Below are 26,312 nucleotides of genomic sequence, written 5' to 3'. Positions count from 1 at the left end.
ACATAGCCTGGCTATTCTAGAACTTATTATGTAGGCCAGGCTGGCCTCAAGCTCATAGAGATCCACCTGCCTCTGCTTTCCAAGTGCTGGGATTAAAGGCATGCACTACCATACCTGGTTTGGGATGGGATCTTTATAGGTAGCTCTGGGTGGCCTTGAATTTGAGGCCATCCTCTGCCTCCCTGGTTACGGTATGTGCTACCATGCTCAGCCTTTAATTTTAAAATTACTCACTGATGGAATTCCCACTAAGGAATAGTGGATACTCCGGTCCTGCTGAGAAGGACAAGAATTCAGATCCATTTTATCTGAATCCAGAACCAACACCCTTAGCCTCTGCCCTCCACCTGTGCTTCATCATGAAGTCAGGTTAGAGAGGGGTTTTCAAAGGCAGGTCAGGTTATGGGTCGGAACCACATCTTATTCCTCTCGAAATCCTCATGGCCAGCATAGCTACAGGCATGCAGGAGTAATTAGTTAAAAGAACAAATGAGGACTGGAGAGGGGCTCAGTAGTCAAGAGCACTGGCTGCACACATGTGGTGCACACACACAAACACGGAGGTAAACACCCATACACAAAAATAAATCTAAATGATCTTCTTTAAATCAAAAATGTAAGAGGAATAAGTAACTTCTAAAGATAGGAGCTGACCCAGTGTGGAAGCACATGGATGTAATCCTAGCCCTTGGAAGGCTGAAGCCAGAGAATCACCACAAATTCAAGGTCAGCCTGAGCTCCAGTGTGAATCCCAGGATAGCCTGGGCTATATAATGTGAGACTTTATCTCAGAACAAGAAAAAATGAGAGTCAAGTTATTGATTGCTCAAAATGTCTCATTTCCTTTTCTTTTTGATGTGTATGTATGTTTGGTATGCACACATACACTTTTGCATGTTTGCATGTGTGTGGGGGTACTTGAGTACAAGTGCATGTGTGTGCATTCTGTTCATGTCATATGCCCTCCCCCATTGCTTCCCACTCTATTTATTAAGGGTCTCTCCCTGAATCTGGAACTTAGCAATTTCTCACTATCCAACCAGGAATGATTTCTCTGCTTCGTGAGTGCTAGTATTACAGAGAGTTCCATGTCTGCCTGGCTTTTACATGGGTTCTGGGGATCTGAACGCCAGGCTTCATGTTTGGGTACTTAAGCATTTCATCCATTAAGTCATTTTCCCAGGCCAAAATTGATGTGGGATTCTCCTCTGAATGCTCTGAATATGTTTTATTGCCATTGGTTAATAAAGAACCTGCTTTCTGCCAATTAGCCTAACAGAGTAAAGCACAGTGGAAAATCTGAACAGAGATGTAGAGAGAGAGTAGGCAGAGTCAAGGAGATGCCATGTAGCTGCTGAAGGAGACAGATGCCTTGGACTCTTACCGGTAAATAACAAGGCTCTTGGTAAAATATAAAATAATAGGTTAATTTAAGATGTAAGAGTTAGTTAGTAAGAAGCCTGAGCTAATAGGCTAAGCAGTGTTTTAATTAATATAGTTTCTGTGTGATTATTTTGGATCTGGGCAGCCGGGAATGAACAAGAAGCCTCCACCTACACAAAATATCTGATTACCTAGCAGAGAGAACCTGTTGGAAGATACTATGCTGTCCGTCTTCCTTCTGGGAAGTTCTGCTTTGAATTCAGAGCCCCAAAGACACCTTTGGAAGTGGGCCAAGATCTGGTGGACTAGCTAGAGCTAAGTGGGAAACTGCTTTGGAGCCAAGCAACAACCAGTGGTTCCTTTCTAAAGCCTAGTGTGACGGATATAGGCATTAGCTGAGTTCATCTCTTAGGGATTCCCCACTCTACTCTACCACATCTCACATGGTTGTGCCAGCTGTACCCCACACAGGCAGGCTCTTTTGGGGACACATGCCACACTCAGTTGTCAGTCATTGATTCTAAGAACAGCAAGGAACCTTGCCAGGTCTCTTTCCTTGTGGTGGCCACGAAAATGGACCATGCAGACTTTCGGAGACCAAGAACAACACTGAAGGGTGCTGGCTGCTGCACCCTGTAATCTATGACTGTCTATGCTGGGCCCACATTTCCTTAGACCTAATGATGAGATGCTAAGGCAGGCTTATTCGGGGATAATGCAGCACATAGCTTTGTGGATCAAAGGACCCACAGTCCTTGCTGTGAGCCTTCCTATGCTTTATTTGACTTTTTTGTCTCTCCTCCACGCAGGGTCAGAATGGAGGCATGGCCGACAGCACTCTTGCTTGGCCCCACTTCTTTCTCATTTTCTCCCACAGATGTTTAGATATGGCTTTCAGAAGCTATGCTTCATCTATGCAGGGAGCACCCAGACTGGCCCAACACGGGGTCTCAGTCCTCTGAAAAGGGTATGAAAGATGACCTCACCATCTTCCCCCAATTTGTATTTGGACACCCCACGATTCTTCCAGCCTGAGATGTACTGGCAGGCCTAACCTAATGTCTTTGGTTCAGACTCTCTGAAGAAGAAAGAATGAGACTTGATATCACTCTAGGTAGATGGAACCCAGGAAAGGCTGAACACCCACCTTATCGCCTAGACTGTACTCAACCAACTTGCCCCAAAAGTCTGTAAAACTGGTCTTGTAGCCCTGCTGGCTGTGCTGGCGGAGTTCCTCTTGCCATTTGCAGAGATTATCTGGGAACAGGGCAGGCATCTTGTCTTTGACAACATGTCTCCGGGCCTCAAAGACAGCAGGCTCCAGGTTTTTGGAAGACCACTCCGCGTCACTGTACAAGGTAGCCATAGTCCTGGAGAGAGACACACACAGTTGACAGAGCTACCCCAGCCCTGGTCTGACCAACCCCATGTTCAGACAGGACAGAGATTGGCAGATCATGGGAGTCCCAAACCTGGCAGAGGACCTGGAGGAAAGGGAAGGAGGGAGGACCTTGTGGTGGGAGTCAGCAAGCACTACTTCTCATAATTGATTGCTTCCTCTCTTGAATGCCTATTGCACATCAGGAAGCCTGTGTTGAAGGAGATTAGGATTCTAGGCTGACATCTTCCTGGGTTCAAAACCAGGCTCTACCACTCACTTGCTATGTGATCTTAGACAAGCTACTTAACCACTCTTTGCCTCAGTTTCCTTAACTGAAGTGGTGAGAATTGTGATTGATGTACCCACTTCATACAGTTCTTGTGAAAAAAGATTGCAAAAGTTACCATTGTGTGGAATAACTAGAACTATAATAACTAGAACTATGGTGAAACAGGGCTGGGGCAACTTCTGATCCCGGGATAGGCTGACTCCAGAGCCTAGTTACTCTCTGTTGTACCATATTCACCCCTGTGACAGGACATTAATTAAAGATGTATTTTCTGGCGCTCGGGGATCAAGAGCATTGGCTGCTCTTCCAGAGGAGCCCGATTCAATTTCTAGTACCTACGCAACAGCTTTCAACCATCCATAACTCCAAATCGAGGGGATCCAGCCACCCACATGGTGCCCGGACATCCATGCAGGCGGAACACGCATACGCGTAAATAAGTTTTGAAATGATTTATTTCCTCTCCTTGCTCTTTCTCCTTCCCTCTCTCCCCGTTTCTCATTCTTCACCTCCTCTTTTCCTTCTTAACTTATATGTGGACTATGGTGGGTGGGAATAGCAAGGCTAGGCCCAAGGTCTTCTCTGTTTCCTGCTTGCCCCATGGAGCCCAGCGGGGACATGGCTCGGCTGAAGTGAGTTAACTTTATAGCTATTGGGAAGCAGCTTTGAACACAGGCCCTGGACTGAGTTCAAAGTCTGGGTTTGGGGACAGTAAGACAGCTCAGAAGGTAGAGGTGTTGCCGACAAGCATGTCTGCCTTAGTTTGATTCCTTGGCCCTACATGGTGAGAGGAAGAAACCAACTCCTATAGTCGTCCTCCATAAAAAAAAGTTTTAGGGCTGGGGAGATGGCTCAGAGGTTAAGAGCATTGCCTGCTCTTCCAAAGGTCCTGAGTTCAATTCCCAGCAACCACATGGTGGTTCACAACCATCTGTAATGGGGTATGGTGCCCTCTTCTGGCCAGCAGACACACAGACAGAATATTGTATACATAATAAAAATAAATAAATTAGCTGGGCGGTGGTGGCGCACGCCTTTAATCCCAGCACTCGGGAGGCAGAGGCAGGCGGATCTCTGAGTTCGAGGCCAGCCTGGTCTACAAGAGCTAGTTCCAGGACAGGCTCTAGAAACTACAGGGAAACCCTGTCTCGAAAAACCAAAATAAATAAATAAATAAATAAATAAATAAATTTAAAAAAATCCAGGTCATGAACTGAATGACCCTGAGCAATGTCAACCCACTTCTCTCCAGGTCAGTGATCTCCTTAGCTGGAGTCTGGATCTGTCTGATTCTGCTGGCCTGGACCAAACTTCAGTATGTCAACAAGGGAAGCGCTCCTCTTTCTTCTGTTTCAGAGGGCTCCCTGGTGGCAGGAGGTTTGCCTAAGGATGTCTAATGATACAAACAGGAGCCTCCTTCTTGGGGCTCGTGCCAAAGGAAGATGGAAGGTGATCAGATTTCTTCTACAAATAGCACCCTAACTTCCATAAAGTTTGCTCTGTTACTTTCAAAAGGTTACCCTAAACCTATTTAGTGTTTTCTTCCTTCCTTCCTTTCTCTTTCTTTCTTCCTTCCTTCCTTTCTTTCTTTCTTTCTTTCTTTCTTTCTTTCTTTCTTTCTTTCTTTCTTCTTTTTTCATTTATTTACAGGGTTTCATGTAGATCAGGCTGGCCTCCAACTCAGTATGTAGCTGAGGTTGGCCTTGAACTCCTGATCTTCTTGCCTCTATCTCCTGACTGCTGACATAATAGGCACGTACCACCACCCTCATCTTGCTTATCTTTGTGTTAAAAAGCACGTTCCCCATACTTTCCTCAGTACAGGGGACCTGTGAGCCTTTCCCTCCGATATTCTGGCAGGTCCTGAAGCTTTCTCTTTGCTCTGCCTACGGTCCAAGCAAATACAACGCCCGCCCCTCTCCAGGCCTACTGAAGCAAGTTATCATTTTAAACATATTGTATTATTATTATTATTAATTATTATTATTACTTATTTTGTTTGAGATGGGGCCTCACTATGTAGTCCTAGGTAGTTTGGAACTTGCTATGTAGATCAGGCTGGCCTTGAATTCATCGAAGTCCACCTGTCTCTGCCTCCTGAGTTCTGGGTTACCACATCAGATATGATAATAATTATTTTTAAAAATTATATGAGGCGGGCTGGAGAGATGGCTCAGAGGTTAAGAGCGTTGCCTGCTCTTCCAAAGGTCCTAAATTCAATTCCCAGCAACCATATGGTGGCTCACAAGAACCATCTGTAATGGGGTCTGGTGCCCTCTTCTGGCCTGCAGGTGTACACACAGCCGGAATATTGTATACATAATAAATAAATAAATATTTTAAAAAATTATATGAGGCTGGGCTGGAGAGATGGCTCAGAGGTTAAGAGCACTGACAGTTCTTCCAGAGGTCTTGAGTTCAATTCCCAGCAACCACATGGTAGCTCACAACCAACTATAATGAGATCTGGTGCAAGCAGAACACTGTATACATAATAAATAAATCTTAAAAAATCATATGAGGCATTGGATCCCCCCAGAACTGGAGTCCCAGGCCCTTGTGAGCTGCCTGACGTGGGTGTTGGGAACTAAAGCTGGATCCTCTGAAGAGCGGTATGTGCTTTTGATAGCTGAGCCTTTCTCTAGGACTCTGAGTTATCTTTATCACTGCCACTGAACACGGGCCCAGGACTGAGTTCAAATTCCAGTCTATGATTCCTGACATGAGTAATGCAGGGCAAGTGCTTTTGTCTCTCTGCCTGTAAAATAAGTTATGGGTGAACCTGCAGGTTCTTCGTCTAGAAACCCAACCCAACTGCTGATAGAAATCAGTCAGAAATTTCTTCCTGTTTACTGAGCCTTTATGGACTGTCATTACTGAGATAGAGAACTTAGTATCTACTCACACAGAAAATATATTGGATTTGGTATTAGGTGACTTAAGGTGCCTGGTAGGACTGTGTGGGCTTCATTATGCAGATACCATGCCATGTATGGATAAAGGGTTTAACATCAGCTGACAGTGATATCCCCCTGGGTATCCTGTAACCAGTCCCTCCTGGATGCTGATGGCTAGCTATGCTTGACGCAGAGAGCAGCACTGATAACCTTCTGGCCCATCTATCCAAAGCCCCCAGCTTCTGGGGAACAGATATGGAGCCATGGGCTTTCCTAGGTCAAGTTCACACCCAGTCCCTCTGATGAGAGCTACCTGGAGCTTCATCAAGAGAAAAGACACAGCAGGGGACTCAGGGCTCAGTATCTGACAGAGTAAGGTGTAGCTCTGGCTAAGAGACTTCCTGTGGTCACAGGGATGCTTAGGGATTTTAGTGAGCCCCTTCCACTATAAAACAAACAAACAAACAAACTACAAGGTCTATGCTATGACCATCTTATATAAAGATAACTGTATTAATGGTCTTCATAGAAACATTGTCATTAACCTTCAAGATCCTTTGTTTATTTTATTTTATTTTGGCCCTGGTGCTATGCTGGCTGTTAGAGTTGACCTTCCCTGGCTTCTGCCTCAGCAGAGTGGGGAGGAGGTAGCCCTGTAAAAGCTTGCTTACTCCTTTCTGCTACTTGACGGGGCCTGACAGGGCAGAGACCAGGAGAAAGGATAGTATTGAGGACCTGCAAGCCAGCATAACCAGGCTAGCTCCACCCATCCTGGGAGACGGGGCCCATCCCCAAGAGAGGGTGGCTGCCTCTCACTAGGACAGACAGTAACACCAGGCTCACTCATCACTGGCCACTGTGATTTTCTGGGCTGCTGCTAAGGACGTAGCCAATAATGGCCAATGTATACAGTAACTCTGTGCTTAATACTGGGAGAGGCCAAGCCTATTGTCAACCCCACTTTACAGACCCAGCAAACCGAGTCTAAGGAATTAAACTGAATGTCCCAAATCCCACAACCACACACGGCAGAGCTTTCCAGGCATCATGAGTCACTTTTACTTGGGATGGGAAAATTCAGAGTTCTACCGGATCCCAGGCCACACCCATTGCTACTTCCTCTGGGTTCCACCAGCAATGGTGTCCAGTTCCTTACCAGGTTGCACCTGACAAGCCGGTGATGTAAGTAGAACAATCCAGAAGGTTCAGCTTCTGCAGCCCCAGCAGGTGGCCGTACAAGGCAACCATGGATCTTGTGCCTCCTCCTGTGGCCATGATGGCTATCACGGGCACCTGTAGGCACAGAAAAGCCTGCTGGCGAGGGCTCCTCCACATGGAGCGGTCTCAGCTTAATAAACATGGCGGAAGACAGAGAGCTGGTTAGAGCGAAGGGAATGATTTGGGGACCGCCTTTTACAGAGCAGTGGGCCCGGAAGATGACCTTTGCTCTAAGTCAGTGATGCCATCAGGAAGGGATCTGCTGCCTAATCCAGGCTTGGTAAATCAGAAAGTCATGGCTAAAGAGTTCTGAGCACTCAGCCAGACGGTGGTAGGACATGCATTTAATCCCAGCACTTGGGAGGCAGAGGCAGTGGATCTTTGTGAGTTCAAGGCCAGCCTGTTTACAGAATGAGTTCCAGGACAGCCAGAACTGTTACGTAGAGAAAAGTTAAAAAAAATAATTGAAAAAAAGATTTCTGAGCACTCACCCCAGCTCTTTGTTAATAGATGTTAAAACCGAGGCTAAGGGGAACATGTACGGCTCATGGATGGTGGCTGACTGACATCTATACACGGCAGCAATGTTCTAACACTAGTCCCTGGTCTGGCACACAGTACATGCTCAGTCTATACAGCATTTGTGAGAGCAAGAGAAGAAAAAAACCCACATTCTGATGTGTGTGTGTGTGTATGTGTGTGTGTGTGTGTGTGTGTGTGTGTGTGTGTGTGTAAAATGTAGGTTTAAGGTGCCCTTGCTGTTTCTCTAAAGATGAGATGAAAGGGGAAGCTTCCTATTTCCATTAATAGGGACTGTAAGATCTTTCATGGAGCTGAAGCCCTGTCCCAGCCAGCTTCCCTCTCAGCTTACATCCTGGTTAGCCAGGTGCTCTGGGCCCAGTCTGTTCCCCAGACTAACAGATGGAGGTGCAGGGCCTCTGTGGTTACCTCCAGGGGAAGAGGCAACTGGCTCTGGGAATGGAAGAGGATTCTCTTCAGCTTCCTTCAGCTGTCATTTCTGGTGGGGACGGGTACATGCACACATTAGAGAAGAAAAGGAACAAGAGGGTGAAGGCTGGGGGCTGGGTGACCAAGGTGCTGGAACTTGAAAATATCTCCTGGCTAGGTGAGAATGCCATCCCGATGCTATGTCAGTAAAACAGCTTAGCCATGTCAGGATTCCCCTCCTCCACCTCCGTGTGTGCATCTGTGCATCTGTGTGCCCTTGTTCTGGCACCACACCCTCAGCGGCCTGAGCGAACACAGAAATCCAGGTGGTGCAGTAGCCACCCTGGGTCTGGGAAGGCTAGGGTGGGACATGGAGCTGGGGAACCTGTGTAGCCCAGGCGGTGCCCCTGCTGACCCACCTCATCCTCATGCAGGTCATCCTCCAGTTGCAGCACCTGACTTAGGGCTTTGGTCACCACCACCTTCCGCTTCTGCAGAAACTCCACCTCTTCCTGGCACAGGCTGAAGCCGAGCCGCACATCCAGCGTGTCAGAGCTGTGGGGAAGGGGACCCGGTAGCCACCGTCTTCAATTGGCAGATGTGGTTTGGGACCCAGCTCTGCCATGTATCTCTTCTGCTACCTTGGGCATCTACATTCTCATCTGCAAAATGCTTACTGGCCAGCACGACCTTCAGTATAGGCCCTAAGCCTTAGCTGGCTCACGGTAAGCTGGTACTTGTCTGAGGACTGCTACCAGGCCTCTTCGAACCTTCTGCTTCCTCAGCAGGATGGGGAAAATTCCAAAATTTCCCTAGGCACCTTCTCTGTCCCAAAGCTGGACATGAGTGACGAGTACCTTAGATCTCTTAGGTAAATCTCTTAGACTCTTCTGAGCCCCACAGACCAGCCCTCTGCTTCTGCAGGGCTCCCTGCTCCTTCTGTGTCCTTCTTGCCCACAGAACCATGGCTCTGGTATTTGTGTGACTGGCAAAGCCTCTCACACTGACCTCACTGCGCCATCTCCACAGTTCTTCAAGGCAGATGAGACACGAGCTACCACGACAGGCCTGACGCTTGTCCTCTTTTATCACACCTTTGTCTCGAGCAAGTTCAAGCCTGGCGTGTACGACCCTACCAGATCTGTCCAAGCTCACCTCAAGCTACCTGCTGGAAGAGACATGCCAGGTTCTCATGGCCTGATCTGAACCTCGGTTAGGATCGTTACCTTCACAGGTATTACCTGTATTCCTGAATCCTCTGAGGCCCAGCTCCCCCAAGGACTCCAAGGGGGTGTCAGTTTCTGGCCTATCTTAGCATACTAACAGAGCTGAGTACCCTTGAAGGCAGGGCCTGGACTCTCCCAGCACCTCTCTTCCTATGAGGAAATCGCTTCTACTGGCAGTCATGGGACTGAATAATAACAGTCGCATTGGTGGACACTTACTGAGCATCCCATTCACCATCTAGATTTCTGGTATTTCGCATGCATTAATTCATGGGATTCAAAGAGCAACCTGAATTGCTGATAAGGAAAACTGAGATCCAGTGTGATTAAGAAACTTTTCTAATGGAAAATAACAAATCAAACTATAAGTAAAAATTATAGACAAGGGGCTGGAGAGATGGCTCAGAGGTTAAGAGCTCTAGCTGCTCTTCCAGAGGACCCAGGTTCAATTCCTAACCCACATGGCATTTTACAACTGTCTGTGACTCCAGTTCCAGGGGAAAGGATGTCCTCTTCTGGCCTCTGCTAGCACTGCACACATGTGGTGCACAGACTTATGTGCAAGAAAAACACATATAAAATAAAAATTATTTAAAAAATATAGTCACTTGATTTTCAACACAGGTGAAATTTAACAGGAGAAAGAAGAGTCTTTTCAAAAACAATGCTGGAGCAGTCGGATATCCCCATGTAAAATGTACAGGATGTAAAGGAACTAAACCATAACCTAGACATGAGAGCTAAAACTAAAGACATCCTAGAAGAAAGTATGGCAGCAAATTTTCACGATTTTGGATTAGGCAGTATTTCCTAGATTTGGTATCAAAAATACAAATGACAAAAGAGAAAATAGGTTTTACCAAAATTATAAAACTTCGTTTTTCAAAGGTTACCCTCAAAAAGTACAAAGAGGAGCTGGAAGATATGGCTCAGCAGTTAAGACTAGGTTCAGTTCTCAGTACCTACATGGTGGTTTGCAACCATCTATAAACCCAGTTCTGGGGTACCCAATGCTCTCTTCTAGTCCCTGTGGGCCCTAGCTATGCATGACATGCATATATACATGTAAACAAACACTCATAGATGATATAAGATAATACACACATACACAAAAATACAAAGATTTCCCAAGAACAAGGTAAATATAAATACTTCTATTCAGAATTATGCAAAGAATTTCCATAAATTAATAATAAGATGGAACCCACTTAAAATATAAGCGAAGGATTTGAGTAAACATGTCTCAGAGAAGATCTACTAAAGGCCAAGTAATCCCGGAATAGATTCTCAGCCTCATTAGCCAGAGAAGAGAACACAAATCAAGCCACAGTGAGATATGACTTCACACCCACTCCCCTGAGTTAGGGAAAGGACAGGAAAGGGTACTTTACCAGGTCACAGACTTCATTTGTAGTTCATAGTTCTCTCCCTGAGGAGAAAGGGGTGAAATGCCTGTTAGAAATGACCCCTGAGAGCAAAGGAGCCCAGCCAAAGATGGGGAGACTTAATGCATGACTCACTCACGAACAGAACTCAGCATGCATGCATGTTCACAATAATCTACACACACATGCTCACATACATGCGTGCATGCTCCTTTCCCGCAGCCTACTTCTAGATTCAACGATTCCATCATCTTCACTCACACTCCGCGTTCCCTGGTTCCCACTGAAGCCTACGAGGCCGTTCCGTTTTGCCTAAGAGACCCCGGGTGCTACCTTCCCCATGTGTCTTTGCGCTCTTCCCATCTCCCTGCTACTGGAGCTAGATGGCTCTGGGACCGCTTCTCAGACCCAGGTGCTCACCACAGGCAGGGTCACCGGCTGGCCATCAGAAAGGCAATCGAGGGGCTGGCAGACGGAGCCATTCCTGCGTGTTCCACAGCAGCAAAGCTGGAAGGATGGGTGGGTGGGCTCTGTGAGGGGCTGAGGGACTCCTCTGTTAGCCCTTCCAGCCCAGTACCCCTCCTCCTCCCTTCCAACTACGGTTGCCTTGTACCCCACAGTTCCAGCGGCTCTCTGGCGCCTCCGCACGCAGCCGGGGCTGGAAATACTTAGGGTAGTGGAAGCAGGCTGGATTGCTGCAGCAGGCCTCCTGGAAGGGTGGGACGCACTGAGTATTCTCGAAGGAGTCTGTTACCATCACTAGGAGGTCTTTATCTGAGAAAGAAGATACAGTTAGACCCCTGAGAAGATTCTCATCTTGGCTTCCCATTTAGCCCAGCAAAATTCCTGTCTTGGCCACTTGTTGCTCTTTCAAAGACCCTGGTACGGTTTCCAGCACCCACAGGGTGCCTCACAACTATTTAAAGTCCAGTTCCAGGGACTCCAACGCACTTGGGAGTACGTACATACACACAGGTGAAAACGCTCATATATGCATAAGATAAATTTAATTTAAAAATAAAAAAATCCCATCTTGAAGTGCCAGTAGGGGTTCACAATCACCAGACACTCATTCACATGTCTCAGACAGGGCCCTGAAATCTGCATTTTAACAAGGCCCGTGGAGTATGCCGACAGATGCGCTCTCCAGAAAGCCCTCTAAGATGCTGAGTCAAGATATGACCTCTTGGTGTTGCTTCATTAGAACAGCCTCCCCTCCCCCACACAAAGTCACCAGCCCATTGTAGAGAAAACAGATCCCCCAGTCAGTTTGGGAGCAGAAGCCCCTCCAAGCCCTCCTTTCTAGCCTGTCTGTGGGGCCACACTGCTTCCCTGAGAAGAGCTGGACCTCCAGCATAGGAGAGGCGCAGAGGGGCAGACAGCGGTACGTGTGTCTCAGTAGGAAAATCCTCTGAACTGGGAGCTGCTAGGAAGATGTGGTCTGAGGACCCCTGCAGCTTCAGTGCCCATCTGCCCCAGGCGCTGCCACTGTATAGCAGACTCAGGGCAGCACTGAGCCCCAGGCCCCAGGCCACTAGGCGGCCCCGAGGACTTCCATCTGGGTCCCTGGAAGAACACACTCTTCCTAGAGGCAGATGAAGAGGACGGGTGTCTGAGGACACAATTCTGAGGAGTTTTGACTTTACTTCCCCCAACCCAGGATAGCCCATGCCAGGTTGAGTTGACCTGGTTCCCTGAGCTCCAAAATGACCTCCACGGGGCTTGGAAGCCGTCTTCCTCCCACCCCCATGGCCAAACCCGCCATTAGACGAGCAGAAAAACTCTCACTTTTCTTCCTCTTCCTTGGCCTCCTGGATTCCGCACAAACCTCCAGGCAGGAGACTTGCCGAGACTGTAATAAAGCAAAAAGGGTAGTTGGGACGCTAAGCAAAGCCACGCCCCAATAAGCAAAGCCACGCCCCCTCTTCCAGTTAGTAGGGAAGAGGCAAAGGTGCAGATTTAGTGTTGATCAGCTTCGGGCTTCTGCCGAGCATGATGGGTACTGAGTGCTCCGAGAGGGGGAAGACAAAGCTAGGCGCACATCATGGTTTACTGGGAGTCATGCTCACAGGAGCATCGGGGGCTGACCTGAGGCTGTGTCCAGCCGTGCAACTAAGAAGTTGGAATAAAATAACCTCGGAGAAGCAGAGACTGGGCAAAGGCCTTTGCCAAACATCCCAAGCACTCTGCTTTTAAATGGAGATGTTTCCTGGGATGTTGGTACATTCAGTTAAAATAGCTATGATTTTTTGTTGTTGTTGTTTTATTTTTTTGAGGCAGGGTCTCACTATGTAGACCAGGCTGGTCTCAAACTCATAGAGGTCCGCTTGTCTCTGCTTCCTGAGAGCTTGCCTAAGATATAATTTTAGTACTGAAATCAGGCTTGCAGAGGTATTGGAGTTGTAAGTGACTAATTTTGGGAAAGGGCTAATCTTTTGGGAGTGCAGGGTGCTGGGCAAGGGTGATACCCTCATACTTCCTGCCTTGATCCAGGAGCTCAGGATGCAGCCCCACCCCTGGGTGCACCTCATTTAGTTAACCATTTAGTCTAATTCTCCCTGGGCTCAGCATAGAAACAAGGTTCCAAGGTAGGCTCAAGTCCCTCTCCCCTGAGAGCAGCAGCCACATGTGGCCTCTGGAGTGACCAGAGCCCAGAAGGACAATTACCACAATCACGCCATTGGTGATAAGCATCTCCGGTGAAGAGAGACTGAAAGACAAGAGAACTCCAGGTCAGTAACAATATTCCTGGCTGGTTTCTTAATACGGCAGCAAAAGCTATAAATGATATCAGTCATAGAATAGCAGATCCTTCTCAGTTAAATGAGAAATATCTGATTGAAAAACTAGGTTTGAGATGGGCAGTGGTGGTGCACGCCTTTAATCCCAGCACTCAGGAGGCAGAGGCAGGCAGATCTCTGTGAATTTGAGGCCAGCCTGGTCTACAAGAGCTAGTTCCAGGACAGGCTCCAAAGCTACAGAGAAACCCTGTCTCAAAAGAAAGAAAGAAAAAAAGAAAGAAAGAAAGAAAGAAAGAAAGAAAGAAAGAAAGAAAGAAAGAAAAAACTAGGTTTGAACCAGGATCGGTGGCATCTATCTGTAAACTCAGCACCTAAGAGGCAGAGGCAGGAGGATTGGAGCATTAAGCCAGCCTCTATGACCCTGTAAGAAAGTGGTGTACATTTAAAACAGAATGTCCAGGGGGGAACAATACACAGGTCAGAGGTCAGTAAGACTGCAGCCCCTCATCTAAAATAGAAGCAAGTACTCTTCATACCAACAAAGCTTCTGTGCTTCAATTAACGTATACATTTTGCAAGTAGGGTTAGTTTTTACATTTAAACTACTTTGTTACTTTATATCTATGTTTTTTTTTTGCATGCATGCATGCAGGGTGTATCTATGTATATCACATGCATGCAGTTCCAGCAGAGGTCAGAAGGGGGCATCAGATCATCTGGAAGTGGAGTCACAGGTGGTTGTGAGTCACCATGTGGATGCTAAGAATTGAACCCATGTCCCCTGGAAGAGCAGCAAGTGTTCTAAACCACTGAGCCACTTCTCCAGCTTCCAGATTTGTTTTGTTGTTGCCCACTCCCTCCGATTTCAGCCAGGAGTTAGGATGTTTGTTCTGACAGTTCTTCATTCCACGCCATGGTGGCAGGAATTCTCCAGGAAGTTCCTGTTGGAAATGCTGGCGACTTGAGGCAAGCACTAAAATCTCTCTCTCTCTCTCTCTCTCTCTCTCTCTCTCTCTCTCTCTCTCTCTCTCTCTCTCTCTCTCTCTGTGTGTGTGGGGGGGGGGCGCTCTCAAGCGTGTGCTACCATACTGTATTTATACAGTACTAGGGACTGAACTCAGGGCTTTGTGCTAGGCAAGCATTCTACCAACTGATCTATATGCCTAACCTCATAAATCTTTAAACGGATACTGGTATCAATGGAACTAGAATAGTGTTGGGGCCTGGGCACCTATACCCTTTACAAGCTCCCTAGAGAACCTGCACACATGGAGGAAGCCAGCACACAGGCCAGCAATGAGGCTGGAACAAGGTAGGGCAGCGCGAAGGCAGACACAGCTCTAAAGTCGAGGATCTTAGCTGACATGCAGGCTTACTTACTTCTCTGCGAGCAGGAACTCCACCTCCAGCTCTTCCATGCCCTGATGAGAGAGAAAGGGAAGGAGGCTATTGGCCATGTCTGCAAACCTCTGCCTGCAAGGATCCGCTTCCACCGCTGCAAACCTGCCCATGGGGCCATGGGGAAGGAATGGCTGCTGCCAGCTCTTCTTGTCCTCCCCACCTCTCTTTGTCCCAGGCTCTAACATCAGGCACAGCATGACAGTGCAGGGTGTCAGAGCCCAAAGACATGGACTCAGTCACCTTGACTAAAGGTCAGAGGGTTCAGGCCTATTCTTGCTCCTTCAAAGTTATTGACAGGAGGTTTGCCCAAGGGTGTGACTCCAAACAGGATGTTTTGACCTAGGCTGTAGTTACTTGATGCTTTGGGTATTTGAGAAGATAAGCATTTTGCTCCTTGCATTTTGGTAAAAAAAAAAATGTATTTTGTCTTCCCCTCCCCTTTGGATTGGGGTATATAATATATAAAGCCTATGAAAAATAAATGTGGGGGGACTAAGTATTCACTGAGTTGCCCTCCTGACTCTATCTTGTCTATTTCTTTGTGCCTCTATTTTTTTTCTGTTTAACATTTCTAGCCCACATGCCCCTACCCTGAAATGTACAAACCTGTCCGTTCAAGGCTGGACCCCTCAGCAGGGGATTCAGGTGCGGATGTGACTCCTGGCCCTGAATATGCACTCTTCTGTCCCTGAGCATTGGTTTTCTATTTCGACTCCCGGTTCTCCACTGTTTGCCTGTCTTCTCATGGGGCTCAGAGCTTGGGCAAAGGAGCTCTGAGCTGGTGTCTTTAGATAGCCCAACCCCACCAACACAAGCCCCTTCCCTTCCCTCTGCTTCCATGCCTCGTGTGTACCCGAGGGTGAACCATGGCTTCACTGGGCCTCAGTTTCCCCATCGGAACATACAGAGCAAAGGTAGAGATGCTTGCCCTCTGATGTGTGCCCAGACCTTCACCTCACACAGAAACACCCAGTTATTTGTTCAATGGCTGAATCTAGAATACCCTGGCTCTTTCCAGCTCTGAACTTCCCTGAGTTGCCCTCTCTACCTCGAGGGCATTCCAGAAAGAGGACTTGGAGGTGAGGAAAAGGAAACGGGCACCCACATTTCTATTTAGCATAGCAAACTCCAACTGCTAGGTGCCATCATTACTTTTTTTCATTTAAGTCTCATAGCAACCCTACTTGGAGGAGCAGTGTCGCTATATTACATAGATGAAGAAGTAGAAAATGAGGAAGTTAAGTAATTTCCACGCAAGAGACAGTGCTAGGATTTGAACCAGAAGTATATCCTTTCCCCAGCTTGTATATGTGCTCAGAGATGCCCACGGAAGGGTTTTATGGCAGTATGTGGGTATTTCCCCACGAGGTTCGAGGCTTAGGGTCTGTGATCTGCTCCCACCTCTGGGTTGAGTGGAAACTTCACATGGGTTTTGTTCCGAAGGCAAAGCTTGGAGAGGTCGTAGAGTACGGTCAAGAGGTGGTCATTTGGCGTCAGTGTGTCTTCATCACAGACACTCAGCTCTAGTACATTCTAGAGGAAAGAGGAGGGTGGATGCCTGATTACCATGGTTGCAGTGACCCACTCCCAGTACAGGGGATAGGATCTCAGTCCTAGCAGAGAGTGAGGTGTGACGAAGGGGGACACAGATACTTCCTCTTGGATGCCAGAGACATCTGCAGGGATGAAGTGTCTTCCCCTGCTTTCCAGCTCCCTAGAGACTGCCCTCCTCCCCGCTCTGATTTCAGGGTAATTTTGTCCCTTTAAAAGCTTGAGAAGCCTGGGGAGATTATAGAGGGCTTTCATTTCACCTGGGGCAGGATGGAGAGCAAGGTCCTACAAACCGGGGGCACCTGGGGTCTGAAGATAGCTAGAAAAGGCAGGCCAGGGAAATTAACATTTGCTACTCCAAGGGAAAGGCACAGCAAAGGCTATTGTGGTTCCAGTGACTGAGGGAATTGGGATGAATTGTGTGAACTCTATGCTTTGGCACAGTAACCCCTAAGAAGGTCTTATGAGTAGTCCCAAAGCAGCTCTTCAAGTAGCAAGTAGCCTGTACTCGATGGCCTCAGGTGGCATGGACTCTTAACCTCTGATCCTGGGAGCTGTGACTGAAGGCAAGGTTTACGTCCTAGATTTCTATCTAGTGGACATAAATGCAGTTCTGGGTATCTCTAATTATATAGGATCTGTTGGTCTTGTAATTTTTAGAAGCTTACATATGTACCAGAACACCCCAGTAACTGCAAAACAGAAATCAAGATGGTACACTACATCCACATGGAAATCTTCCTCCCTCACCAAATTCATACACACAATAGAAAAAGCATCTTACTCTATGTTATTGAGATAGGGTCTCACTGTGCAGCTCAGGCTGACTTCACACTTGCAATCCTCCTGTCTCAACCTCCTGAGTGTTGAGATGACAGGTTTGAGTCACCACAGCATGTGAAGAGTTTTTTTCTTTTTTTTTGGAACCATGGTTAGCACAACCCTCTTGAAAACTAAAAGGACTCTTCATGAACTAGAACTATATTTCTAGTTCTGGAAGGTCGAGAGGGTTTGCCCTTCCCGGGCAAGGCCAGGACTTGGAGGGTCAAGCCGTGACTATCTCAGGACTGATGCCTTCATCACCAGGCCAAATTTGTCTCAAGGCTGCCACAACTCAAGCTGCTCAAGATGTCTACCAGAAATGTGGCTGTGACTTAGATGCACTGTGTATCTGAAGAAAAACAACGCTGAGAAATAATGGCTCAACAAGCGAAAGAGCGCACACCCAAGGAAACAGAGCAAGTGAAGGGCTGAAGCAATTAAGAGCAGATTAAGAGGAGAGCCTCTGGCTGAAATCAGATCAGGTTAGACCTGGTCAATAGAATGGCTTTCCCTTCTGTGTATTTTCCTGCAGGGAGGATGCTCTGGAAGGTCCTGGAAACACAATTTGTGCTTCAGCCAGAGGCTGTCAGGATCAACGAGAACTAGGAGGACAGGGAAGTGAGAAGGTAGAAGGATTAGCAGACTCAGAGAGGAACACGCAGAGGAGGAAGGAAGCAGTGGGTGAGTGGGAAGACAGGTTAATAGGGCATGTAAGACGATACGCAAACAACCTTAAGAAGGATATGGGAGGGGGGAGGGGGGAGGGACAGGTGGCGGAGAGGGGAGCAGACGTGTGGGTAGGGCACCCAGGTGTGGTCCTCAGTGGCTCACCTTCACTTGAGTCTGGATCTGGAAGGTGAAGCTCTCATCCCACTCTGGGTGTGGGCAGTTTGAGATGGTTCTGGTCCTCACCTTCTCCCGAGAGGCAGTAGGCAGCCAGAGAGTGACGAAGCAGTCCGTCTGACTCACTGTCCCAGAAGACAACAGTAGAAAAGAAGGGAGAAGAGAGGAGACGGTGAAGTCAAAAGAGAACCTCAGGCAAATCTCTTCTAGAGCAAGGCCTCCTCTCGGTTGCTCGTCTTCTCCTGATGCAGGAATCTGCCTCTATGGCTTGGTCCTAGAACCCCGGAAGCCACACAGACCAAGGGCTATAGGTCACAAGTTATGGGGGGCGGGTCTTGCTGACCCTCACCAGGGTAACCTAAAGAGGAAGTACTCCAGGTGCTAGAGCAAACACCTTTGATGGTTAGTTTAGTTGTCAATTTGACTAATTTAGAATCAGCTAGAACCCAAGCTTTGGGCCATTCCTGTGAAGGTTTCTAAATCAGATTATTTGAAGCAGGAAGTCCCACCTTAATTTTGGATCATACCTTGTGGTGGCAGCCCATATAAAATGATACAGAAGAAGGAAGCTTGCTTTTTGCCTGCTTGCCCTCATTCTCACTGGCTAGACCACCCCTCCTGTTGCTACAACATTACTTAATCAATTTTGGAACTGACTTTTTTGGGATTCCAATATACACTGAGGACCAGCATCCCTCAAGAGTACTCTCCAGGCCTACAGCTTTAGATTGGGACTTTGAGACAGCTAACCTCATGGACTGAACAACTATTGCATCCTCAGCCTGTCCCATCACAAAAAAAGCCATTGTATGACTATCCAGATCACATTCTGTGAGCCTCTCTAGTAAGCCCCCTTTTAACACATATTCACTATGTCTGTTCCAGCCCTCTAGAGAACCCTGACTAGTGTACGCCAGTTGATTGGAACAAGATGAGCTACATAGTGCTCCAGATGTTGTGGACATGCCTAAAAGCCCTGCTCCAAAGATCCACTTCACCTATGGTCTTAGCACCAAGGGAACCAAAGTCGGGTTGAGCTGGGAAGCAGCAGGGAGAAGTATAGTGTTCCACCAGACAGCCGAGAAGGGCCATTGTGGGGAGGGGTTCAGATGAAACAATGCTCAGGGGCCGTGTCTCTGTACGATTTAATGCAGCTGCCCTACGTGGGTTCTTCATATGGTACTGGTCTCCTAGCCTCGGGTGTACAATCCAGAACACCCTCGTGTTTGCGGCCAAGTGCCTTCTTCCACTTTAAATGAACAAATCTAGTATATTGCTCCATGTGCCCTGGAGAAGGAAAACTGCTTTGACTTCAGTAAGACTTTCCAAAATGGAAGCTGGTCTAACCTTTCTGGTGGGAGTAGTGGAACAGATAGGGCTAAGAATAGCCTAAGTGATTCCTCATGCCATTATGCTTGAGAGGAAGAGGAGGTACCAGGACTGTCTTTATCACCAGCTCGGTGACCTGCTTGGCTAAGTCCTAGGGTGCACCTCTGTAGAGTTTAGTGAAAGTCCATAGTTCCCACTGTCAGAAGTCCTGTAGGTAGTGAGGCTGGGGGGATGGGACTCCAACTAGCTCATAACTTTTACTAGGAATTGCTGTGCGAGGGAAGCAGAGCTGCCCCCCAGGGACCCAAGTTGCCACTGCACCATAAGTTCTGCTGTGTCTGTAGCCCCATTCTGCACCATGCGTTCTGGCTTCTGATGCAGTTAGTCTTTGATGGCTCACCATTTGGTGAGCAGACACTCCCAGCCCTCCTCCCGCTGAGTAAAGGTGAGAGGACACCATCCTCACCTGTCCTAACCGTGGCTTAATCCACACAGAAAGGCGAAACTTTGACAGAATGAGAAGAAAATGATGACCTCACCATCTGGGCCCATCTCCTCCAGGCCCACCCTGTTCTCTGCCACTGACTCAGGTACCTAGGCCAGCACAGGGCATCCTCCCTGATTCTCACCCTGAGTCCTCATCTGTACTGACACTACCTTGTGCAGGTCACTATCATCTCTGGAGTCCCACTGGGCTCCCTGTCTCCTATGTTGTCAGCCTTCTCTCCTAAGAGAGGGACTTTGGAAGCACGGCTTTGTCACTGTGCAGCTTAATGGCTCCCATCTGGCTTCACGAAGGAGTCCATCTTTACCCATCATGGCTCTCCTTCCAAGTTTCTCAGCTTCGGCCTCAACTCTCCACCCTTCCTGACACCCCACCCCTGCCCTGCATGTGTTTATGCCTACACGCACACACCTACACATGCGTGCAGACAACCAGCCACACACTCTGACTGCAGGACAAGCTTAGTCATCTTAGCTCTCCACTCTCGCTCCAGGCCTTGCACCTGTTGCTCCTTGTGCCAGGTACTTCCTCCTCCCTCCCTCCCTCCCTCCCTCCCTCCCTCCCTCCCTTCTTCCTTCCTCCCTTCCTCCTTCCTTCATCCCTCCCTTCCTCCCTTCCTCCCTTCCTCCTTCCCTCCCTCCCTTCTTCCTTCCTCCCTTCCTCCTTCCTTCATCCCTCCCTCCCTCCCTTCCTCCCTTCCTTCCTCCCCTCCCTCCCTCCCTCCCTCCTCCCCTCCCTCCCTTCTTCCTTCCTCCCTTCCTCCTTCCTTCATCCCTCCCTCCCTCCCTTCCTCCCTTCCTCCTTCCCTCCCTCCCTTCTTCCTTCCTCTCTTCCTTCTTCCTTTCCTCCCTCCCTCCTTCCCTTTCTCCCTCCTCCCCTCCCGTCCTCCCTCCCTTCCTCCCTTCCTTCTTCCCTCCGTTTCTCCTTCTCTCCCTTCCTTCTTTCTTTTTTCCTTTCTTCTTTCCTTCCTTCCTCTCCCTCTCTTTCTTTCATCCTTCTTTCCCTCCCTCCTTCCTCCCTTTCATTCATGTGTAGGTGTGCTTGTCTGCATGAGATATGCACAATGTACATACAGTAACCTGGAGAGACCAAAAGAGGGCATGGGATCTTTTGACACTGGAGTTACAGGGGGTTGTGAGCATCCATGTACATGCTGGGAAGGGAATGTGGGTCCACCATAAGCATATTGAATATACTTTTCTTTTCTTTTCCTTTTATTGGTTTTGGGTTTTTTTTTTTTTTTTTTTTTGAGACAGGGTTTCCCTATGTAGCCCTGGCTATCCTAGAACTCACTCTGTAGACCAGGCTGGCCTCGAACTCACAGAGACTGTTTGCCTCTGCCTCTAGAGTGCTGGAATTAAAGGCGTGTGCTGCCACCACCCAGCTACTTCTTTCCTACTTTAACCCACCCTTCTCTTCTCGAGCCCTTTAGGTTTTAGGATCTTCTCTGTACCCCTCCTCTGAGGGTCCAGTTCTGGTCCCATGTGGCACTCCTGAGAGGGCTGTTGCTGTGCTGTACTGGCTGAGCAGGTCCAGTTGTCTTCACCACTGTGCTCACTGAGAAGGCCAGGGCCTGCAACCTTTGGGCAGATTAGGCGCTCACTGGGCAACTTTTAAATGAATGAATAACAACTTCCTGTTAAGGGCTGTATCAGAGGCAAGAAATCCAGAGCAGATGCAGGTGGGCGAGTCAGTGTGTGTGATTGCTCTGCTTACGGGGGGGGGGGGGGGGGGGGGGGGGGGGGGGGGGAGGCACCTCAGGGACCTGCTCCACCCTCTGGAATTCCTCCCTCCTCCCAGGGACCTGCTGGACCTCTGGAACTCCTCCCTTTGCTTTTCCTGGTCCCAAGCACTTCCCTCTGGGCCTGGAACGTTCTTCTCAAGTCTGCTTTCTGTGCAGAGGGATTTTGCCAGGCCTGTTGGCTCTGCCAGGTCACTCAGCACGCCTGACTTAAAGGACCCTTAAAGACCTCTGTCTCTCTAAAACTGCTCCACTTTTATCAATCCATACCTAGAAATTTCCCACTGAATCCATTAAATAACATCTCAGTCTTTTGTCTTAAACCTCAAGTTAAGATTAAAAAAAAATTCTTTCCAGGAATGGTAGAGAATGTTGTTTAGTTTTAGCTAATTTGACACAAACTGAGATATATCTGGGAAGAGGGAATCTCAATTGAGAAATCACCTTCATCAGATTGGACTGTAGGCAAGTCTGTGGGGGTGTTTTCTTGATTAATGACTGACATGGGAGGACCCAGTCCACTGTGAGTGGTGCCACCCCTGGACAGGTGATCCTGGGTTTTACAAGAAAGCAGGCCGAACAAGCCATGGTGAGCAATGCAGTAAGCAGCGTCCCTCCTGTGGTCTCTGCTTCGGTTCCTGCTGCCAGGCTCCTGCCTTGAATTCCTGTCCTGGCTTCTCTAATGAAGTTCTAAAATCTGTAAGATTACATAAGCCCTTTCCTCCCCAAGTTGCTTTTGGTTAATATTTTGTCACAGCAGCAAAAACCAAATTAGGACAAGTTGCATGCCTGGAATCCCAGCACTGAGGGGGCAGATGCAGTAGGAACGAGAGTTCAAGTCCAGTCTCAATTCCATAGTGAGACTTGTCTAATGAATAAACGAACAAACAGTAGCAGCAACAACAAAACACTCCTGGAAGTGACAAGGTAGGTCAGGCATCAGGATCAGATGCCCTTATTCGTCAGTTTCCCGATTCTTTTTGCTGAAAGATTCCTCTACCCCATAGTTAAAAGGCTGAGAATAAGGAGCGAGCTCAAAGGGAGGAGGCCAAGGGATGACGGTGGAGGCTCTGGGGGCCAAGGTGACAGTCTGAGGCAAGCACATTAGCCAACTGTAAGAATATTGTCATGTCAGCCACAAGGAAGTGATGACTAAGCTGGGAATTTCAAGACCTGGGATTTCCTAGACAAAAGCAGGTTCTAGCCCGTTCCCCAGGAAGTGACAGAGGATGTGGTCATGTGAATGACATGTTCCCTTCCTTGAATTGTAGGTGGCAGAGATGACTTAATTGTCTTCATAGATGTTCAGAACATTCCTGTGTGGTTACCAGTGAATACCCCAATATCTCTTGAGGTACCTGCCTGATGCCCCTAGGGGTACTGGTTGGGGTTTCAACTTGTTTTCATCGCAGAAGGAGATTCCTGGTGGCTGAGGGTTTCTAGGGGTGCCTGCCTTCTGGCCTGGGACAGGTACTCTTTACCTCTTGGCAAGTTGGTTGTCATCCCTGAACCTCTGAGTACTTCCTTCTATTAGGCTTTTGACATCTCCAGAAATCAGACATGAGTTAGATACCTAAACTAAAGAACCACTAATACTAGATTTAAGCTAGAAGGGGCAATTTTGAGCAAGAGTGATAAGGGTAATTCCCCACCGGATCCATAGATGATAGCAACACAGCCTAGCCGGTGACAACTGTAGAATCCAGACCCAACGTGACCTTGTCAGCAACATCAGACACTATAGCTGCCCTTTGTCCCTTAGGGGAAGGGAGAAAAACATAAACAAGGGGTTCCCAAAGAGAACCCCAAAGTCTGCTTGTGTGTCAAGGGGCATGCGGTGAAGGGGGAAAGGAGACTGGTAAAGCCAGATCGTAGCCTGCCACACTGCTTGCCAGCCTCCAGGGGATAGGCGTGGCGGGGACAGGACAAAAGAAAGGGCCTCGGACAATGGAAGGTCTTTCGTACAGGCACAGGCACAAAGACTGAGACTGAGCGTCCTGGGTGGCTGGTGACAGGGTTGAAACAGACACGCCTCTGGAGAAGCTGGAGGAAGGCTTGTGTGTGGGCGCTGGGGCTGAGGGGAGGGGTGACCTCTGCCAAAAAGAAAGAGAGCGAGAGACCCGTTCTGGGATGGGCAGGAAAGGTGGCTTGGTCTGGGCCTGAGGACATTTCCTGGCTCCTCAGGTCACACCCCAGTGTACTGAGAAAGCCCCAAGGAGGAGTCTGGGGGATCCCTTGCTCTGTAGTGGGTCCCTTGGCCAACACAAGCCCAACTTAATGCTTGCTGGAACCTTTCCTACTGGCACGGGCCCTGAATGCCTCACCCTCTGTAGGCTCAGTCTGAATCATGTCTGTCCCTTTGCAGTCTCTGGGACGACAGGGCTGTCCCTCCTCTGCTCTCCACACCTGCCGTCCCTCCATGATTGGCACACGAACATCAGGAAGTTACCATGCAACAGATTCCTTGTCTATCTAGCTTCTGACTGTCTGTGGTCTGACCACAGCTTCTTTCCCCTAGAGAGCAGCGGTTCTCAATTTGTGGGTCCTATCATATATCATATCATATATCATATCACATATCCTGCATATTAGATATTTGCATTGTGATTCATAACAGTAGCAAAATTATAGTTATGAAACAGCAAGGAAATAATTTTATGGTTGGGAGTCACCATAACCTGAGGGACTGGGTTAAAGGGAAAGTTGAGATCCACTGTCCCAGAGGGTCCCCTCTCCTCACCAGACCTCCAGGCCTGGAATCAAACACTCATTCTATCTCAGGCTATCACAAACTTCTCACCTACGAAATGGAGCTCCTGTGATGATCACTCAGGGGTGGGGAGGCTTGAGCTGTATTTGGATACCTGGTGGCAGGTATCCAAAGTCAGAGCCCCTTCTCTCAGGTTGCTCCTCCTAGGACCAGGCTTCCAGTCCCCCAGATGTTTATAACCTAGGTGATTGGATCCTAGGACCTCAGTGTGCCCTTTTGGCCTTGGCCATTCCCACAGCTGTGCACCCTGGACATAAAGCCTTCTCTCCCTAGAGAGGCAAAGCTTCCTTCCTGCTTTAAGCAGGCAGAGGTCCACACGAGAACTGATCTCTTAGATACCACACTACGGCACACATGTAGGGCATTTCTGGCCCAGTCCAATGACTTCATTTCCTCCCAAAGCAGAGTTTCCCTGCACTCCTGTGCCCTGGGAATGCAGCAGGAGTCAGATGAAGGGGAAGCTAGGCTACAAGGAGCTTGAATATCCAACCACTCGGAGTAGGCTGGGCAGCAGATCTGGGTGTTGCAGACTCCATGGTGGCTCAAGAGCCTGGTTTGGGGTCTGTGTCCCGAGAAGCAACTCTGAGCGGAGCTGGTGGGCAGCTCCATGGTGCTAAAGGGCTTCCACTGCTCTTCCACGGCAGCCTCTAACTCACCGGAGACACACAGTCATGGCTCAGGAAGTCTATATACAGAGATACACCTGACTGGCTGCTGTCAGGTCCTTTCTCTATCCCGACCCCGCAAACAGGAGGGAGGAATGGGGAGGACACTTACATATATCAGCCTGCCGGATGTTTTTCATGCCAATGACCCTCACTGTCAGCAGATGGCATGGAGATGGTCCCTCCTGTTGATTAAAAGGAAAGTGAATTCACCCCTCAAGTACCACCTTGAAACCAGTGCTGCCGGGGAGGCCTCTCCACACTTGTCTCCCTGCCCACCTCACAGCAAGTCTCTAGAGCTGAGATATACTGCTTTTTCATCTTTTTACCTCTAGGCTGATATACGTCTAGCTAGCCCAATGAATAATTTCTTATTCCAGCCACACAGATACAAAATTTCCCCTTGCCCACTCAACATGGCAGCTTGCTCAGAAGGTAGACGCTTTATGACTGGGATGGTAGATGTCTATGAAACCTGGGCATCTCATGCCAGGAGCTTACCACCACAGGTCTTTGTTGCAGCTCTGGGTGTTTGTAGCTCCCTTGCCTGGCAGGCCCCTTCCTCAGAGTAACCCTTCCTCGTATTCCTGGCCACTGTATTTCTCCCTCGGTACGGCATCTGCCCTTCATCTCACCGTGCCTTGCTACAGATGACTGTGATGTTTGGCCCATGTGTGGTGCTTGTCTTTCACAACGACGAAAGCATGGATAATCTTCACGGCGATGACTGACGGCTGTCAGATGCCTCTGTCGGTATTGCTAACCCCAGGGACTGGAGCCCTCAGATTCCTGCCTCTCCCTCAGTGCATTAGCCTAGGAGCTGGAACTGGGGGCACGCCCTGAGCTGCTCGCCCTGAGCTGTTCATCCGACGCTCATCGGAAGCTGTCTCACTCTTGTTCCGGTTACTTGCTGAGAGCCCTGCCATTGTCTCAGATCCCATCCATCTGAAGTCATCTGGCTTCCCTCAGCAGCTGTCTTTGTCCTCTGTGAGTTTCTTATTAGCCGTGGGTCCACTTTCGTCCTCTTTCCATCCTGCTACTTTCTGCTTCCCAGATATCCCCAAACCATGTTTCCCCACTCTCAAGTGCCCCTGCATCACATGCCCTGCCCAGGAAGGGACCACAACTCTCTTCCTCTTTCTAGTCAAGTTTCCTGCCCCAGGTTTTCAGATTATGCCTGTGTATGACTGATCTTCAAGGACATATGTACTCACCAA

The 26,312-nt window shown here is 48.5% G+C and overlaps 1 protein-coding gene across 2 annotated transcripts in view; it reads right to left on the bottom strand.

The window, feature by feature from the left end:
• Nucleotides 1–25,250, bottom strand: part of Pla2g4e (phospholipase A2 group IVE) — a 33,170-nt gene extending 7,920 nt beyond the window's left edge. Inside the window, exons 1-12 of one of the 2 annotated variants that reach the window (XM_038331799.1) lie at nt 25,208–25,250; nt 18,074–18,210; nt 16,271–16,402; nt 14,849–14,889; nt 13,395–13,437; nt 12,516–12,579; nt 11,341–11,501; nt 11,148–11,234; nt 10,734–10,771; nt 8,536–8,671; nt 7,107–7,243; nt 2,531–2,753 (exon numbers count right to left, since the gene is read on the bottom strand). In XM_038331799.1, the coding sequence (XP_038187727.1) occupies nt 2,531–2,753; nt 7,107–7,243; nt 8,536–8,671; nt 10,734–10,771; nt 11,148–11,234; nt 11,341–11,501; nt 12,516–12,579; nt 13,395–13,437; nt 14,849–14,889; nt 16,271–16,402; nt 18,074–18,210; nt 25,208–25,235 (1,227 nt within the window). In that variant the 5' untranslated portion in view covers nt 25,236–25,250. Of the gene's footprint in view, nt 1–2,530; nt 2,754–7,106; nt 7,244–8,531; nt 8,672–10,733; nt 10,772–11,147; nt 11,235–11,340; nt 11,502–12,515; nt 12,580–13,394; nt 13,438–14,848; nt 14,890–16,270; nt 16,403–18,073; nt 18,211–25,207 lie in introns of those variants that run through there. The other variant, XM_038331800.1, reaches the window with a different exon arrangement.
• Between the last annotated feature and the right edge of the window lie 1,062 nt (nt 25,251–26,312).

This window comes from Arvicola amphibius, chromosome 5 (assembly GCF_903992535.2).
Source record: "Arvicola amphibius chromosome 5, mArvAmp1.2, whole genome shotgun sequence".
NCBI classification, from domain to species: Eukaryota; Metazoa; Chordata; class Mammalia; order Rodentia; family Cricetidae; genus Arvicola; species Arvicola amphibius.
Note: the sequence above shows the minus strand (reverse complement) of the source record. Positions and strands in the feature narration are given on the sequence as shown.